At 44.7% G+C, this 20,381-nt stretch overlaps 1 protein-coding gene across 1 annotated transcript in view; it reads right to left on the reverse strand.

Moving 5' to 3' along the window:
* The window catches only part of vegfc (vascular endothelial growth factor c), a 60,730-nt gene that overhangs the window by 27,495 nt on the left and 12,854 nt on the right, over positions 1–20,381 (reverse strand). Inside the window, exons 2-3 of the mRNA XM_021573482.2 lie at positions 7,762–7,975; positions 7,275–7,465 (exon numbers count right to left, since the gene is read on the reverse strand). Of these exons, the coding sequence (XP_021429157.1) occupies positions 7,275–7,465; positions 7,762–7,975 (405 nt within the window). The remainder of the gene's footprint in view (positions 1–7,274; positions 7,466–7,761; positions 7,976–20,381) is intronic.

The raw sequence follows: 20,381 nt of genomic DNA on the forward strand, positions 1-20,381 counted from the left end.
TTCTGGAAGGCAACTCGTGCCCTAATTTCGTCCACCTTGTTGTCCAGAGATTGGACATTGGCGAGTAATATGCTTGGAAGCGGTGTATGGTGTGCTCGACTTCTAAGTCTGACCAGTAGGCCACTCTGTCTGCCTCTCCTGCAGCGACCGTGTTGTTTTGGGTCGATCCCAAGATCCCAAGTCCAGGGTGGAGGTCTGAACAAAGGATCCACTTCGGGAAAGTCGTATTCCTGGTCGTAATGTTGGTAAGTTGACGTCGCTTTTATATCAAATAGTTCTTCCCAGCTGTATGTAATAATGCTTGAGATTTTCTGGGCTAACAATGTAAGAAATAATACAGAAAAAAACGAAGTACTGCATAGTTTCCCAAGGACCTGAAGCGAGGCGACCATCTCTGTTGGCGCCATGATACTGCAGGTCACGTAAAGCAAAAGTCAGGTAAACTGTTTACTAATTAAGTTCATCCTAACTATTCAGCGAGTCAATCTGTCTGACTGCCAGCCCTGTCAAACACATGAGTTTGTTGAGTCATTTACAATCCACTGAGCTTGCACATTGTCTGGGATCAGGTGGGCATAAAGCCAGATAAGAGGTAACTGCTCGACTTTTGATTGGCCATTAGTTCTGGTAGTGTAAATCAAACAGTAGGCCTACAGACCAACCTGCCTGACCACAGGCCAACCTGCCTGGCTACAGACCAATCTGCCTGGCCACAGACCAACCTGCCTGGCCACAGACCAGCCTGCCTGGCTACAGACTGACAAGTAATCCAAAGGTTGTGGGTGAAGACATATCCAAGATGGCGTAGCAGTCAGACGTCTTTGTCCTGTCTTGTCCCTTGTATATATCGTTTTACATAATTTCCGTCGCATATCCTTTAAAATATTTTGCTAAACCTCATCATCTAAATACTCTCCTGCAACCCGCCTCACCCAATGTGGCGTGGATCTGCTTTTTTCTCCTAAAGTATTTATATTTACTTTACGGATCAGGAATCCCTCAACTGAAGCTAGCCAGCTAACTACCAGCTATCAGTCAGCAAACCATTGCCAGCGGTCATCAGCTAACCTTCAGCTCGGAAAGCTCTCGCCAGTTCGAACAACTGGTGTGCTAACTGCTAGCTTGCCTGCCCGGTCTGCTAACTGCTAGCCCTTGCTAACTGCTTGCTTGCTAACCCGGTCTGCTAACTGCTAGCTTGCCCTGGTCTACTAACTGCTAGCCCATGCTAACTGCTTGCTTGCTAACCCGGTCTGCTAACTGCTAGCATGCCCTGGTCTACTAGCTGCTAGCTTGTTTAGCTCCGGCCTACTAACTGTTAGCTTGTTAGCCTGCTAACTGTCTGAATCGCCGTGTCCCCAGCCAGCCCAACTACTCACTGGACCCATATGTTCACTTGGCTACACATGCCTCTCTCTAATATCAATATGCCTTGTCCATTATTGTCCTGGTTAGTGATTACTATCTTATTTCACTGTACAGCCTCTAGCCCTGCTCAATATGCCTTAACCAACCATGTTGTTCCACCTCCTACATATGACATCACCTGGTTTAAACATCTCTAGAGACTATATCTCTCTCTTCATTATTCAATGCCTAGGTTTACCTCCAATGTACTCACATCCTACCTTACCTTTGTATGTACACTATGCCTTGAAACTATGCTATCGTGCCCAGAAACTTGCTCCTTTAACTCTCTGTTCTGAATGTGCTAGACGGCCAGTTCGTATAGTCTTTAGCCGTACCCTTATCCTACTTCTCCTCTGTTCCTCTGGTGATGTGGAGGTTAATCCAGGTCCTGCAGTGCCTACACCTACACCACCCGATGTCACAGGAAGGCCATAAAGATCATCAAGAACATCAACCACCCGAGCCACTGCCTGTTCACCCCGCTATCATCCAGAAGGCGAGGTCAGTACAGGTGCATCAAAGCTGGGACCGAGAGACTGAAAAACAGCTTCTATCTCAAGGCCATCAGACTGTTAAACAGCCACCACTAACACTGAGTGGCTGCTGCCAACACACTGACACTGACTCAACTCCAGCCACTTTAATAATGGGAATTGATGGGAAATGATGTAAATATATCACTAGCCACTTTAAATAATGCTACCTTATATAAATGTTACTTACCCTACATTATTCATCTCATATGCATACGTATATACTGTACTCTATATCATCGACGGTATCCTTATGTAATACATGTATCACTAGCCACTTTATACTATACTATGCCACTTTGTTTACATACTCATCTCATTTGTACATACTGTACCCGATACCATCTACTGTATCTTGCCTATGCTGCTCTGTACCATCACTCATTCATATATCCTTATGTACATATTCTTTATCCCCTTACACTGTGTACAAGACAGTAGTTTTGGAATTGTTAGTTAGATTACTTGTTATTACTGCATTGTCGGAACTAGAAGCACAAGCATTTCGCTACACTCGCATTAACATCTGCTAACCATGTGTATGTGACAAATAAAATTTGATTTGATTTGATTTAGCTCCACTACCACCCCCCAGGTGCTCTCATTTTTTGACTTCTGTAAACGTAAAAGCCTTGGTTTCATGCATGTTAACATTAGAAGCCTACTCCCTAACTTTGTTTTACTCACTGCTTTAGCACACTCTGCCAACCCAGATGTCTTAGCCGTGTCTGAATCCTGGCTTAGGAAAACCACCAATCTCCATTGCTAACTATAACGTTTTCCGCCAAGATAGAACTGCCAAAGGGGGCGGTGTTGCAATCTACTGCAAAGATAGCCTGCAGAGTTCTGTATTACTTTCTAAGTCTGTACCCAAACAATTTGAGCTTCTACTTCTAAAAATTCACCTTTGCAGAAACAAGTCTCTCACTGTTGCCGCTTGCTATAGATCTCCCTCTGCCCCCAGCTGTGCCCTCGATACTATATGTGAACTGATTGCCCCCCATCTATCTTCTGAGCTCGTGCTACTAGGTGACCTGAACTGGGACATGCTTAACACCCCGGCCATCCTACAAACTAAGCGTGATGCCCTCAATCTCACACAAATTATATTATGAACCTACCAGGTACAACCCCAAATCAGTAAACACGGGCACTCTCATAGATGTCATCCTAACTAATTCACCCTCCAAATATACCTCTGCTGTTTTCAATCAAGATCTCAGCGATCATTGCCTCATTGCCTGCATTCGTAATGGGTCTGCGACCAAACGACTACAACTCATCACTGTCAAACGCTCCCTGAAACACTTCTGTGAGCAGGCCTTTCTAATCGACCTGGCCGGGGTATCCTGGAATGACATTGACCTCATCCCGTCAGTAGATGATGCCTGGCTATTCTTTAAAAGTGCCTTCCTCACCATCTTAAATAAGCACGCCCCTCTCAAAAAATGTAGAACTAGGAATAGATATAGTCCTTGGTTTACGCCAGACCTGTCTGCCCTTGACCAGCACAAAAACATCCTGTGGCGTTCTGCATTAGCATCGAATAGCCCCTGTGATATGCAACTTTTCAGGGAAGTTAGGAACAAATATACACAGGCAGTTAGAAAAGCTAAGGCAAGCTTTTTCAAACAGAAATTTGCATCCTGTAGTACTAACTCAAAAACGTTCTGGGACACTGTAAAGTCCATGGAGAATAAGAGCACCTCCTCCCAGCTGCCCACTGCACTGAAGATAGGAAACACTGTCACCACTGATAAATCCACTATAATTGAGAATTTCAATAAGCATTTCTCTACGGCTGGCCATGCTTTCCACATGTCTACCCCTACCCCGGTCAACTGCCCGGCACCCTCCACAGCAACCCGCCAAAGCCCCCACCATTTCTCCTATACCCAAATCCAGATAGCTGATGTTCTGAAAGAGCTGCAAAATCTGGACCCCTACAAATCAGCCGGGCTAGATAATCTGTACCCTCTCTTTCTAAAATGATCTGCCAAAATTGTTGCAACCCCTATTACTAGCCTGTTCAACCTCTCTTTCGTATCGTCTGAGATTCCCAAAGATTGGAAAGCTGCCGCGGTCATCCCCCTCTTCAAAGGGGGTGACACTCTAGACCCAAACTGCTACAGATCTATATCTATCCTACTCTGTCTTTCTAAGGTTTTCGAAAGCCAAGTTATCAAACAGATTACTGACCATTTCGAATCCCACCATACATTCTCCGCTATGCAATCTGGTTTCAGAGCTGGTCATGGGTGCACCTCAGCCACGCTCAAGGTTCTAAACGACATCATAACCGCCATCGATAAGAGACATTACTGTGCAGCCGTATTCATCGACCTGGCAAAGGCTTTCGACTTTGTCAATCACAACATTCTTATTGGCAGACTCGACAGCCTTGGTTTCTCAAATGATTGCCTCGCCTGGTTTACCAAATACTTCTCTGATAGAGTTCAGTGTGTCAAATCGGAGGGCCAGTTATCTGGACCTCTGACAGTCTCTATGGGTGTGCCACAGGGTTCAATTCTCGGACCGACTCTCTTTTCTGTATACATCAATGATGTTGCTCTTGCTGCTGGTGATTCTCTGATCCACCTCTACGCAGACGACACCATTCTGTATACTTCTGGCCCCTCCTTGGACACTGTGTTAACTAACCTCCAGACGAGCTTCAATGCCATACAACTCTCCTTCCGTGGCCTCCAACTGCTCTTAAACGCAAGTAAAACTAAATAAATGCATGCTTTTCAATTGATCGCTGCCCGCATCTGCTCGCCCGTCCAGCATCACTACGCTGGACGGCTCTGACTTGGACAACTACAAATACCTGGGTGTCTGGTTAGACTGTAAACTCTCCTTCCAGACTCACATTAAGCATCTCCAATCCAAAATTAAATCCAGAATCGGCTTCCTATATCGCAACAAAGCATCCTTCACTCATGCTGCCAAACATACCCTCGTAAAACTGACCATCCTAATGATCCTCGACTTCGGTGATGTCATCTATAAAATAGCCTCCAACACTCTACTCAACAAACTGGATGCAGTCTATCACAGTGCCATCCGTTTTGTCACCAAAGCTCCATACTCTACCCACCATTGCGACCTGTACGCTCTCGTTGGTTGGCCCTCACTTCATACGCGTTGCCAAACCCACTGGCTACAGGTCATCTACAAGTCTCTGCTAGGTAAAGCCCCGCCTTATCTCAGCTCACTGGTCACCATAGCAACACCCACTCGTAGCACGCGCTCCAGCAGATATATCTCACTGGTCACCCCCAAAGCCAATTCCTCCTTTGGTCGTCTCTCCTTCCAGTTCTCTGCTGCCCATGACTGGAACGAATTGTAAAAATCTCTGAAGCTGGAGACTCACATCTCCCTCACCAGCTTTAAGCACCAGCTGTCAGAGCAGTTTACAGATCACTGCACATAGCCTGTCTGTAAACAGCCCATCTATCTACCTATCTCATTCCCATACTGGTATTTATTTATTTATTTTGCTCCTTTGCACCCCAGTATCTCTACCTGCACATTCATCTTCTGCCGATCTACCATTCCAGTGTTTAATTGCTATATTGTAATTACTTTGCCACCATGGCCTATTTATTTCCTTAACTTACCTCGTTTGCACTCACTGTATATAGACTTTTTGTTTTCTTTTGTTCTACTGTATTATTGACTATGTTTGTTTATTCCATGTGTAACTCTGTTGTTGTATGTGTCGAATTGCTACGCTTTATCTTGGCCAAGTCGCAGTTAAAAATGAGAACTTGTTCTCAACTAGCCTACCTGGTTAAATAAAGGTGAAAAAATGTCAGGGGGAGTAGACACAACAATCTAGTCTTTCTCTGGGGAGACCCAGTAGTACCATGAGTCAGTGGTTTAGCTATGAGTCTCCAAGTAAGCCTATCAAAGAGTCATGGGAGCTGTAGTTGGGCTTGAAATCAATTAAATCTGTATTCGCAAAATAGCATGGAAAATGCATGCTTCAATTTTCAATCTGAATCCAATCACGCTTGGTATGTATCCAACCGGCAATGTTGAACAAGTAGTTACGTTACCAAAAACATGTAGGCTACTTAGCTGTGTTATTGAACTGCAGGTTTCAATTTCATTCTTGGTGCCCTGTGTCTTGCTAATGAGAGCTATATAGAAATATAGAACCCTTCGCTTAAATCTGACCACTTTGGATGGAAAACATGTTGTATGTTGTATCTGCATAGATCAGGGCACTTCAGCGCCCAACTGAATTGTACAGACGAGTCCTAATCTAACACCTATGCTCCCCCAGTGTCTCTTTGAATGTTGACGCATGCTTATTCTCTGATGCAAACACATTTACTGTACCACACAGACCCCCCCCCCCCCACAACACATCACATCCTAAGCCCTATGAGGCTAGTTCACTCGTCATGAAAAACACTGCACTGTTGAATTGCACGAAAACAATTGTACAACTATTAGGTATTTTTTTCTGATCCCTTAAAATTGAGAATCTAATTTCTTAATGGTCCAAAAAAATGTGTTAGGGCAGTAAAGATTATAGGAAAAGCCCTTAGGTGACCAGGGGTGACCAGGATTAAGTCAATTAGGTCATTGAGCTACACCTACAGAGGCTGTGGTAAGTCTCCATAGAAACATTAGCATTCTAACAACAGTTGCAATGCTAAGGCCTTGACCAGAAGGACTCAAACCCCTGACTGTGAGCGCGTCATGCTTTAAATCACACAGACTCAGAACAGCCAGGCTGGGATCAGCCCACCCAAAATAAGTGGACAATTAAAAGAGGCCTAGCCGCTAATAACTCCAACACACACACACAACCTCGCAGAAGACCCCCTGCCTGCCGTTTACCCTCTGATTCAAGGTGGGACACTGAGAATGAACCCCTCACTCCCCTCAGTCTAGTAGAAACTATGCGTAGGCTTTAAAGAAGCTATAAGCACATCAGAGTACCTTCAATAAGTCATTTGGATTTCTACAGATCACACTCTGTAAAAACAATGCATTGTTTTGGCATTTTCATGCAAATCAACTAAAATGTTTCTAAATCATATGAAGCAAGGCTTTAATCTAACTCCAGTCCTCAGGGGCCTGTGTGTCTAACGGTTTTCAAGTCTTGCCATTCAACTAGTAAAATGATGATCTGTGAGTGATCTGTGGTCAATCAAGATACTGCGGCCTGTGAGGACTGAAGTTGAGTACCGGTTCTGTTTAAGAACCCCACTCCAACATAGCCAACACACACACGCACACTCGCGCACACACACTCGCACACACACACACACCACAGCCCCCCCTCTCCCTTGCGGTCCCCAGTGTGTAACTCACCGTCTTGCTGATGTAGGAGGTGCTGATGTTCATACACTGCAGCGCCTCGCTGTTGCAGCAGCCCCCACATCTGTAGACAGACACGCAGGGTGGTTTATAGAAGGTGTTTGTAGCCGCCCCAAACTCTTTCCCCACATCTAAACAAACTTCTCGTGGCATGCACTGGGTCTTTTTCCACTCTGACACAATACCTGTTGGATGCACGTTGAGAGAATCAGACAGGAAGACCAGAGCATTAAAATGACATCATCATTCGACAAACCATGTATTGTATTGCACTTCCTGTATTGACGTCAGTCAAGGTAAGTGGCCAATCAAATGTCTTTTCTTTTTTAGGTGATATGAATTTGTTTGCTAATCTAAGCACTGATCTAATTGTTTGTTATAGTCAAATGTTACTAGGCTACAAGGTCAGTTGGTCAACAACAAACAAACCTAGACAGGCCAACAGTGACAGAAAAAGCATCTCCTGAAAACAGACACTTACTTTTCAGTGTGTCAGGGTTCAAGGAAGCGAACGCCGGCAGTTCGCCGCTCGACCGCGTTTCCGTGGCTGTGTGTTCCCCTCTCAGGGGGAAGCGTGCGCCCCGCTTCGACCGGCAACTGAGCACGCTGTAGTAGTTAGGGTACACTATCCTCATCAGTTCCTCAACACTGGCCACGGAGCGCAGCTGCTGCTCAAGGTCTGGCTCCGACGGCTCCTGCATGGAAAGAACAGAGAGACCCTATAAGGACTGATGTACTGGTACCGTTATCACACATTAAGGACTGGGGAGAAGACATGAAGGTTGTTTGGTTTGAGGAGACCTCCCACAATAGTGTGGTGAACGATACAGACAGGGTTCGCGAGGAACTGTGTTTACCAGAGTCAACTCAGTCGGAGACAATACCATGATCTGATGAATTGACTTAGATCTTATTGTTATTTGTTAGGAGGAGGAAGAGTGTTTAGAAAGGAATCTCAATGTGATGGTTTTGGCTCACGGACATAGACATGCCACTAACTCCCTAGTAAGTGTAATAAATGCTTGTTTAGCCACATTGAGTCTTTTTCATTGGTTCGAAGCCATTTCAATTGCATTGGTAAAGCATTTCCTGTCTTGACAGCCAACAATATTAAAAGATTCAGTGGAATCAGGTCTTTGAGCTATCAGTCACTCATTAATTCACGGACTGCAAACCAGCCCTTAGTAGGATCCTGTACTTGTTGGTCTCCAATGACCTGCCATGAATCAGCTCAACCTACTGACTGTGTTAGTTTTACGATTCATTCCAAAACATAATTCTCATTCAATGTTGAGAATCCCTTTGTATTGTGCCTACCTGTAGCAGTTGTATCAACCACAGACCAGTATTGAAATGAGAATTTTTGAAAAATAATTATAACTACAAATAAGTGCGGAGTGAACGATAAAAAGCCTTTAACGTACCTGCTAAGACTTTATTAAAATACACCAACACATATTGGCTACGCCTTCAGGGTGTCTACACAGTGGAGAGGCAGGCCAATATTGTCTGAACGGGTAGGGAGGCGCTACTATAGCTAATGACCTGTTCTCCTTCAACAGTACAACCAACCCCTGGAAGACATCTGTATCCGAATCGTCTAGGACACCTTCAGCACCCGGTCGCCCCTCACCGACCAAACAATTGACGGGCTGCTTCCCTCCCTACACACCGCCACTCCTTGGGGGATACGGGTTTGCAAAGTGTGAAAACACGAGCACCGTCTAACAGAGTGTACAGGAGTCGCCGATGAAAAGGGATACTGCTGTCTGGAACGTTCCAGGAAACATGCCCAGTTAACCCCATGAGTCATGACTGATCACCCCTGATGATAACCAAAAAAGAGAGAGAAATAAAGAGAGAACCTCCCTCCCTCACATTCGTCTCCCTTCAAGGTGTCAAAAAGCGAAAGTAAGAAAAAAAGGTCAGATAAATGTTTTTTTTTTTGTTTGTTTTTTAATCGGACAGACTCTATCTGGGTAATTCATAATAGTTTATTATCCAAGACCGGGCTGGGATTATTAAATAGACATGACATCTTATTATGTGCTGACCACCATGTTTACAGATGGATATGTAAGGTTCTTGACTCTAATTTACAGAGAACACATCTCTTAACTGCTTGTCTTGGAGAACATGATAATAAATACATGACTCATATGTTTGCCTTAAAGTTTGTGGTATGTTTAGTGTTTTAAAACACGTTTGGCAGGATTGGCAAATTCATCAAAGACATGAACCATTATGTTTTCCCTAGTTGAGTTGTTTCCAGAGAAGGTTATTTAATAATATGTTGTTATGTCTAGTTCATCTTGTCTTCAAAGATGAGCCACGAGCTGTTTGCAAACATTTCGCCCAAACGATAAGGAAGATGATTGAACTGAAAGGGGAAGTGCTTTGCAGTTTGCATGAAAATTGACAGATTGGAAACATACTGATTGTATTATTCAGTTCAGGGAATGCTTGTTGGACTCCGAAACTCTCCGAGGACACAGGTTCAAGCCTTTTGCTTGAACATCAGATGTCATGACTTAATAAACAAGGCAAAGAAAATAACTGGATGGAACAGCAGTTCTATCTTTTACTCCTGTGTCGCCAATAGTTCATTGACAATACGACCTCAGCTCCACTCTGGTTGACATAATCCAGAAACAGAGAGAGAAAGAGCTTGACCTTTCTGTCAGGTTACAGAGGAACCTTGGAGTCGTTTATATATTGGAATCTACAGTGTACTGCCTGTACAGCGGTGGTATTCAACTCTGGTCCTCTGGACATGCAACCTCTCTCTCCCGAGCACTGCTTTCTTGTCAAAGTATCAGGTGAAGAGGTAGAATTCAATTCCTTGTAGTAAGCGGGCATTTTCCCCTTTATTTATTCAGGAAACGCAAACACCAGAGAAACCCTGAACAAGACAATTGTATTAGACTCCTTTCATGTGTTAGTTGTCAATGATTCTAGAGATAACACGCAGTGGTCTGTTTCCTTCCAGAAACAATAGACACTATGTGTGTGTGTGTGTGTGTGTGTGTGTGTGTGTGTGTGTGTGTGTGTGTGTGTGTGTGTGTGTGTGTGTGTGTGTGTGTGTGTGTGTGTGTGTGTGTGTGTGTCTGTGTCTGTGTCTGTGTCTGTGTGTGTGTGTGTAAGCTTATTCACACCTTGGTCCACCCTCACGTTCTTTCACTAGGGAACAGAAATGTCTGACGTCTTAAGTCAAATTTAAGAGACAAAGGCAAACAACGAACAAACGTATCTCCAACTAAACATTCCGTTTAACTAGAAATAGAACCCATTGTTGTTTTACTATTGACATGGGAGCACAGAGTACAGAAGACCAATATGGAAACACACAATAAGGATCCACAGTGGAATGCATCCATCAGGCAGTAGACACTTGACAGTATAGTACAGTAGGCAAGCAGAACATTTGATAGGTAGCCCTTTCCTGCAGTCAAATTATATTGGGATGTAATGTAATGTAATATCGGGATGCAAACTAAAAATGTTGTACATTTCAACTCTATTTCTGACATGGTACAGGTGTCTTATTTTTTTAAAGCCCATAACCATGTGTGTGAGGTATCCCTTTGTTTCAAAATCGAGTTGTTTCAAGAAACACTCTGTGTGACCCCGATTTAGCCAACTGCAGTAAAAAGGTTCAAATGAATCACATCCACCACAAAACACAACACTTTCATTTGCTCCATGCAGTTTAGAACTCTGCCAGGCAATCCCACTGATGACACGTACATTGACCACTTTTGACTAGGGTTCATGCGGTGAAAGTTTGAAGTCACAGGATATGAATGACCGCGCGGACAGACATACAGTCCGGATAAAAGAATGTTCAAAATGTAACACATAAAACCTCAACCAAAGTTCACTTTTTGTCAGTCCTGGTCTTCATCCAAAATGGCACAGTATTCCCGTCACAGTGCAGTAAAGTAGTGCACTATATAGGGAATAGGGTGCCATTTTGGACGAATCTCTGCTGTTAGTGGAATGCACTGCCACAGGCACAGGAAGGCGAATGTATGACTGAGTGATATGGTCATGGAACATTATTGCCACACTACAAGCAGGCACAGGAAATCCTCCTGACCACTATGACAATAATAACATGCCAGTGTGGTTTAATCATCAGCGTGTGTGGTTCCCATTACCAAGCAAACATGCTCACCCTTGCCTAAAAACAATATTGTAAATTGAGCTGACTTTCAATTGTTCACTTGACACCATTAGGAGGGAGTGGCTAGGGCCAGGAGGTTTCCCTGACCATGTGATCTGACCAGGAACAAATCCAGTCCCTGGTTGTATAGATTACAACCAGGGCTGTGAGATTCCCCTAGTCAAGGAAAACGGACAATAAAACGATGTCAAGATGGAATCATATGCGTGGGAGTTACTTTCTGTAACGAACATTAAAAACTTGTGGCCGAAGTGATGGGCTCAGTACTGAGTTACTGGAAGGCTGCTACATCCTATCCTGTACAGTACGGCTCTAGGTATTTCCTATGATGACAGGTATAAACCACAGCCTGAGCCTGGGCTGGACTGGACTGTGAAGCACCAGTGTCCGTGCTCCCCCCCCCCCCCCCCCCCCCCCCCCTCATCCTCTGGTTCACCGGAATCCCGGATGCTCTAGGATCCACCAGCCCAAAACGATCTTCCCAATCTGAGCCTGGAATTCCTCTCTTCCGTTCTCCTGCAGGGCCAGGGATTTAATCCGTGTTGCCAGGATTCAACTAGAATCTACCTCTTCAAATATATTACCATGCATGTATTGCCATGGGGAGTATATGATACTGTATCGTCCATTTGTATCTGTTTGACACTGCCTAAAGACGGAGCCTGATGTCATGTTCTGCGTTAGAGTGACATTTAGTGCCTGACAAGAATTTTCCATTCCCAAAAGTGATGTCATAATCAATAAAAACAGTCAAAATCCTGCCAAAGTCAGACATTGACTCATCGATATTGCATAAATAGTGAATTAAAGATGTCCTAATATGTACAAACCGCATAATCTAATCATATGAGTCATATTGAAAACAAAATAACCGATTGAAACTGGTTCCCTTAAGAACAAACAAGCATCATGGTTTGGAAAAACGCTGTAACAGTGGCCAATAGGTAATAGGTCTGAGAGTTACTCAACAAATTATGTATTTGATGTCAACGGAATGACAGGAAAACCTCAAACTATTCCTGTCCTTAACTTGTGATAGTAACATATTCTGTTTATGTCATCCAACAATTTAAAACTGAATAGTTTTCCACTTCCCAAATCTGCTTCAATTGATTTGAAATCAAACACAGAATTGTATTCGCTGTTGTACATCAGGACAGAACTCACTAAACAGATCCTTTAAAACCAAGGCATATCCTCTTTTGGTCAAGTCAGATCCAACATTCAGTCATCTGAAGTTTGATCTGACGACATTATGTTATAGCCACAGATGTGAAACCACTAAATATTCAAACCAAAACAGATCCATGACGAACCGTAATATCTCTGATGTCTGCATATCATCCACGGTCTGTACATGAGAAGGAACCATAACTTTGAAATGGGGATAAGAGTTTATGGAATGGCATGTAGCCAAAGGCAAGGTGGAACAGAAGGCTGCTAAAGTAGGATTTTCTCCATAGTCTGATCCCACTACTAGCTACATTCACAAACACAGGAATTACACGTGTAGCATCTGTTTCAGCCATTACTTTCATCCATATTTATTAGACCCTCAGGACCAGGCTTAGAGACAGCGAACAGGAAGTAATGGAACTAGAACAGGCCTAGCTAGGACAGGCTTAGAGAACACTGTACTGGGGAAACAGACCTTGCCAGAAGCATATTCATATATCTAAATTTAGACGACTCCGGATGCAGCTAGAGTAAGACAGGACAGGTTTGGAGAGCACTGCACTGGGGAGCTGACTTAGCTACAGTACGACAGGACAGGTTCAGAGAGTACTGCACTGGGGGAGCTAATCTAGCTACAGTAAAACAGAACAGGTTTAGAGAGCACTGCACTGGGGGAGCTAATCTAGCTACAGAAAGACAGGACAAACACCAGACTCCACTGACCTAGCTAAAGTAAGACAGAACAGGTTAAGAGAGCACTGCACTGGGGGAGCTAACCTAGCTACAGTAAGACAGGACAAACACCAGACTCCACTGACCTAGCTACAGTAAGACATGACAAACACCAGACTACACTGACCTAGCTACAGTAACACAGGACAAACACCAGACTCCACTGACCTAGCTACAGTAAGACAGGACAAACACCAGACTCCACTAACCTAGCTACAGTAAGACAGGACAAACACCAGACTACACTGACTTAGCTACAGTAAGACAGGACAAACACCAGACTACACTGACCTAGCTACAGTAAGACAGGACAAACACCAGACTCCACTGACCTAGCTACAGTAAGACAGGACAAACACCAGACTCCACTGACCTAGCTACAGTAAGACAGGACAAATACCAGACTACACTGACCTAGCTACAGTAAGACAGGACAAACACCAGACTCCACTGACCTAGCTACAGTAAGACAGAACAAACACCAGACTCCACTGACCTAGCTACAGTAAGACAGGACAAACACCAGACTCCACTGACCTAGCTACAGTAAGACAGGACAAATACCAGACTACACTGACCTAGCTACAGTAAGACAGGACAAACACCAGACTACACTGACCTAGCTACAGTAAGACAGGACAAACACCAGACTCCACGGACTTAGCTACAGTAACACAGGACAAACACCAGACTCCACTGACCTAGCTACACAGCACAAACACCAGCTCTGGATGTCTGAGCAGACTCCCACCACAATATAGATAGAAGGAGTTGTAAGGGAAGAGAGGGCTCATGCACCGCCATGCCGCCATCCATCTGGTGTGCAGGGTAAGCCAATATCAGGGATATCTGTTCTACTATTCTACTGATACGGACCCGAAATGAACTGAGATACAAATCATCATGTAGGGACCGCTCAGCAGACCAGAACCCAGACAGACCGCAGGTTTCATTTGAATAATGCTATTCATCACTAATCATTTCCTGGTCTGCTTCTCAAATGGCACCCTACTCCCTTTTTAGTGCACTACTTTTGACCAGATATCCTCACTATATAGGTGACAGGCTGCCATTTGGGACGCAGCCTGGTGTGATTGGGATGTTTCCCAGTAGGTAGGAAGACTCCAACAATTCCTCATGTACATCACGCTACAGCTCATCCAAAGGCCAGCATCATTCCACCCTCCTTCTTCCACACTCTCTCCCCCACTTGCCTTCTTCCTTGGGGGAATGGCTTATTCCTTCTTAGCGCTAGAGCTGCTATAGCCATTAGATGTAAAACTGGCACTGTGCAAAGTCTGAGCAAATAAAATATCATAGTCAGTGTTAATGTACATAGTATAGGATTATCTTTGAAAACCCCAATAAACTTTTATTGAATAATTGCCAAGATACAATCAGCTTTGCAGAAGAACTTGGAGGAAAAGGGATTTCGAACACTGATCTTGTAATCCTCAACTGCCTTCCATTTTGTCACCCTTCCACTTTGACTTTGCAGATTCGTTTCGCAGATATCTGACAGCTTGAAGGACATGTGGGATGTGTTTTAGTGGGATTAGACATGTTTATCTGTGAATGGCTGCTTGCTTTAGGGTTTCTGTGGTGCAGTGAAGCAATCAGCTCAGCCTATTTATCTGGCTCTATAGGACCACCGGGAACTAGAGCCTGGTGTAGCATAGCCCACCTTCTGAGCTCCCCTTCCAGGGTGTTATGCCTGGTCGACTTTACATCCCCACACATCAGCCTCCAGCCTCCACTGGGTTAGCTAGCCTCCACTGGGTTAGCTAGCCTCCACTGGGTTAGCTAGCCTCCACTGGGTTAGCTAGCCTCCACTGGGTTAGCTAGCCTCCACTGGGTTAGCTAAAATGCACATGAAACAACTTTTGATGTACATTTGACAAAAGCTGGATCCCTTCAAGCCATGACCCCTCCCACTGGTCTACCAATGCATGCTGATTCTTTCCAACATAATGGATGAGGGAAAACCTCAAAGCATAGGACAGGAGAAAACGTCTATCTTACATGCTGTCCTATGCTAATTGTCCTTGTAGGAGCCTGATAGTTAACATGTTGGTTTCTCTTGACAGGGCAGGCTCTGTATGTGCAAATCCTTGAGATACCCTTGAATAACTTGAATTTCATGTATTGTCAGGAGAGAAGTGTGTGAAAATTTGAACTGCACTCACAGATCTCTAATTGCAATTGTTTTCACAGAGCAGTTGGAAGTGCTAAACTGATACAGTGCAGAGGGAGCCAGAGCTCATTGCTTTTTGCGGTTTTTGGCATCGAGGGCATTACGTCACGACTTGTTGTTTTAGCGCTGGAGTGCTGCGGTTGCACGCTGGCAGTCGTGATGTAAGCTGACTTAGGAGCGCAGAGCCGTGTGTGTGTGTGGGTGTGTGCGGGCATCTGTGAGTATGTGTGTGTGTGTGTCACTGTGGCGTGTCTTCAGACCAGTCATGCAGCTCACACTCCTCTTCTAAACAAACGTCTTGCCTCAGTGAGTTCTCAGTTAATCAAAGACCGCTAAGCTAACCCGTTGTCTCCAAACCAGTTTCCACACAGCCTACATGCACACTCTGCTACTCCCGATGAGGAGACCACCTAGCTAGCCCTCTTGTTTAGTCATGGTGTCAGTACATTCAGAGTTACTGGAGCCCCTAAACATGTACCCATGACAAACAGGGAAGCTTGTGAGGACCCTTTGCTTTCTGAGGGGTATGACAAACAGAACAATAGAGATTAGTCAAACAGAACAGTCAATTGTGAAACTTGTAACGAAAGTCAATCAAATCGGCGTACCCACTAAAACTATCACTATGGAGGACTTTGTATGTCGCATGTACCATGACAGGCTTAGGTTATAAGGCAGTAGACAGAGAAATTATTGGTTGAATTCCATTCTGAAAGTAATATTGCCACAATCAAGAAATGCTATCTAATATGACCCTGGGTCTTCTCCAGTCGACCAGTAAAGCTTTTCCCTCTGTCTGCTCCGTGCCTCTGTCTGAGGTCCAGAACATTTTAAATTACCCCTTTCTTTAAACCTGTCAGAGCTTAAAGGAAACCAGGCTAAGAATGAATGGGGGATTTTTCCTCTCTCTGCCACCTTTGTGGACTTCCAAATGGCAAGTCCTTATGTTGGCGGTATGAATAAAACCGCCAATCACCTCGTTTCCGTAGGGCTGCATTTAAAGGCGTGTGCACAAAGTCAACGCAGAGAGGCCAAGAGTTTAGGAGGAGCGGCTGGGAGGTTAAAGTCCACATCTCCTCCACATCTCATTCTTCTTCCCTCTCTAGGCTCTCGCTTTTCTAATTAAACTTCAGCTGATTGATGCTCTTCTACGCTACTGTTTTAGAAGTGGTTAAACACATGTAGAGGATTAGATGTACTTCCATATGTGAACAGAACAGGCTGAACAGGGAAGAGAAGAAAAGAGACGGACTGAAAACTGGTGCAGTTATGAAAGGCAGATTTCTATTCACCTGCTGTTGTCTTTCAGGACTGTTGTGGTCTCTGTAGACTAGCGTGGTCTCTGTAGACTAGCGTGGTCTCTGTAGACTAGTGTGGTCTCTGTAGACTAGCGTGGTCTCTGTAGACTATCGCGGTCTCTGTAGACTAGCGTGGTCTCTGTAGGCTAGTGTGGTCTCTGTAGACTAGCGTGGTCTCTGTAGACTATCGCGGTCTCTGTAGACTAGCATGGTCTCTGTAGGCTAGTGTAGTCTCTGTAGACTATCGTGGTCTCTGTAGACTATCGCGGTCTCTGTAGACTAGCATGGTCTCTGTAGGCTAGTGTGGTCTCTGTAGACTAGCGTGGTCTCTGTAGACTATCGCGGTCTCTGTAGACTAGCATGGTCTCTGTAGGCTAGTGTGGTCTCTGTAGACTAGGTGGGTCTCTGTAGACTATTGCGGTCTCTGTAGACTAGCATGGTCTCTGTAGGTTAGTGTGGTCTCTGTAGACTAGGTGGGTCTCTGTAGACTAGCATGGTCTCTGTAGACTAACATGGTCTCTTTAGGCTAGTGTGGTCTCTGTAGACTATCGCGGTCTCTGTAGACTAGCATGGTCTCTGTAGGCTAGTGTGGTCTCTGTAGACTAGGTGGGTTTCTGTAGACTATCGCGGTCTCTGTAGACTAGCTGCGTCTCTGTAGGCTAGTGTGGTCTCTGTAGACTAGCGTGGTCTCTGTAGACTAGTGTGGTCTCTGTAGACTAGCGTGGTCTCTGTAGACTATCGCGGTCTCTGTAGACTAGCGTGGTCTCTGTAGGCTAGTGTGGTCTCTGTAGACTAGCGTGGTCTCTGTAGACTATCACGGTCTCTGTAGACTAGCATGGTCTCTGTAGGCTAGTGTGGTCTCTGTAGACTATCGTGGTCTCTGTAGACTATCGCGGTCTCTGTAGACTAGCATGGTCTCTGTAGGCTAGTGTGGTCTCTGTAGACTAGGTGGGTCTCTGTAGACTATCGCGGTCTCTGTAGACTAGCATGGTTTCTGTAGACTAGTGTGGTCCCTGTAGACTATGGGGTCTCTGTAGACTATCGCGATCTCTGTAGACTAGCATGGTCTCTGTAGGCTAATGTGGTCTCTGTAGACTAGTGAGGTCTCTGTAGACTATCGCGGTCTCTGTAGACTAGCATGGTCTCTTTAGGCTAGTGTGTTCTCTGTAGACTAGGTGGGTTTCTGTAGACTATCGCGGTCTCTGTAGACTAGCATGGTCTCTTTAGGCTAGTGTGGTCTCTGTAGACTAGCGTGGATCTCTGTAGACTATCGCGGTCTCTGTAGACTAGCATGGTCTCTGTAGGTTAGTGTTGTCTCTGTAGACTAGGTGGGTCTCTGTAGACTAGCATGGTCTCTTTAGGCTAGTGTGGTCTCTGTAGACTAGGTGGGTCTCTGTAGACTAGCATGGTCTCTTTAGGCTAGTGTGGTCTCTGTAGACTAGGTGGGTCTCTGTAGACTATCGCGGTCTCTGTAGACTAGCATGGTCTCTGTAGGCTAGTGTGGTCTCTGTAGACTAGGTGGGTCTCTGTAGACTATCGCGGTCTCTGTAGACTAGCATGGTCTCTGTAGGTTAGTGTGGTCTCTGTAGACTAGGTGGGTCTCTGTAGACTAGCATGGTCTCTGTAGACTAACATGGTCTCTTTAGGCTAGTGTGGTCTCTGTAGACTAGGTGGGTCACTGTAGACTAGCATGGTCTCTATAGACTAGCATGGTCTCTTTAGGCTAGTGTGGTCTCTGTAGACTAGGTGGGTCTCTGTAGACTAGCATGGTCTCTTTAGGCTAGTGTGGTCTCTGTAGACAAGGTGGGTCTCTGTAGACTAGCATGGTCTCTTTAGGCTAGTGTGGTCTCTGTAGACTAGGTGGGTCTCTGTAGACTAGGTGGGTCTCTGTAGACTAGCATGGTCTCTTTAGGCTAGTGTGGTCTCTGTAGACTAGGTGGGTCTCTGTAGACTAGCATGGTCTCTTTAGGCTAGTGTGGTCTCTGTAGACTAGGAGGGTCTCTGTAGACTAGGTGGGTCTCTGTAGACTAGATATGGTCTCTTTAGGCTAGTGTGGTCTCTGTAGACTAGGTGGATCTCTGTAGACTAGCGTGGTCTCTGTACACTAGCGTGGTCTCTGTAGACTAGCATGGTCTCTTTAGGCTAGTGTGGTCTCTGTAGACTAGCATGGTCTCTTTAGGCTAGTGTGGTCTCTGTAGATTAGGTGGGTCTCTGTAGACTAGCGTGGTCTCTGTACACTAGCGTGGTCTCTGTACACTAGCGTGGTCTCTGTAGACTAGTGTGGTCTCTGTAGACTAGCGTGGTTTCTGTAGACTAGGTGGGTCTCTGTAGACTAGCGTGGTCTCTGTAGACTAGCGTGGTCTCTGTACACTAGCGTGGTCTCTCATCTTAGCTTTTGTGATTCTGTTAGAATTCTTCTCCCATATGAAATTGGTCCCATTTGTCCAGCTTTGAAGTGCTGAATTATATGTAATATCGAGTCCCTGAAGATATTCTCAAACACGAACTTGTTATCATAGAAAAATGTCTTAAATTCAAGGACCATGACAATGTCTAGTACACATTTCTGACTACAGAGAGTTGGATCTGATTATCTAATCACCACAGAAAAACTAACTGGGCATCTTTCACTTTCCATTTAATCTGCTTTCATTTTCCTAGTCAGAAAAGACCGGTTGTTGAGAGGCAGGATCAGCATAACAATGAGAAACAGGTTAAATGTTAACACCTGAAGAGCTCAGGAGCACCGCTTTATACAATGTCTGCTACCAACAAGTAGCTTGAGCTGAGCCTGTTCACGATGCATTCTAACCTCATTGACCCCCATTCAATCTCCCCACTGCACAAAATGGGAGTTGAGAGTTTTGTATATCCTTTGTGAGTTTAATCCAACTCTTTACTCTTCAGTCTGAAGATGTTAGGTATTTAAAAAACAATAGATATATACAGTGCCTTGCGAAAGTATTCGGCCCCCTTGAACTTTGCGACCTTTTGCCACATTTCAGGCTTCAAACATAAAGATATAAAACTCTATTTTTTGTGAAGAATCAACAACAAGTGGGACACAATCATGAAGTGGAACGACATTTATTGGATATTTCAAACTTTTTTAACAAATCAAAAACTGAAAAATTGGGCGTGCAAAATTATTCAGCCCCCTTAAGTTAATACTTTGTAGCGCCACCTTTTGCTGCGATTACAGCTGTAAGTCGCTTGGGGTATGTCTCTATCAGTTTTGCACATCGAGAGACTGAAATTTTTTCCCATTCCTCCTTGCAAAACAGCTCGAGCTCAGTGAGGTTGGATGGAGAGCATTTGTGAACAGCAGTTTTCAGTTCTTTCCACAGATTCTCGATTGGATTCAGGTCTGGACTTTGACTTGGCCATTCTAACACCTGGATATGTTTATTTTTGAACCATTCCATTGTAGATTTTGCTTTATGTTTTGGATCATTGTCTTGTTGGAAGACAAATCTCCGTCCCAGTCTCAGGTCTTTTGCAGACTCCATCAGGTT

This window comes from Oncorhynchus mykiss, chromosome 19 (genome assembly GCF_013265735.2).
Source record: "Oncorhynchus mykiss isolate Arlee chromosome 19, USDA_OmykA_1.1, whole genome shotgun sequence".
NCBI classification, from domain to species: Eukaryota; Metazoa; Chordata; class Actinopteri; order Salmoniformes; family Salmonidae; genus Oncorhynchus; species Oncorhynchus mykiss.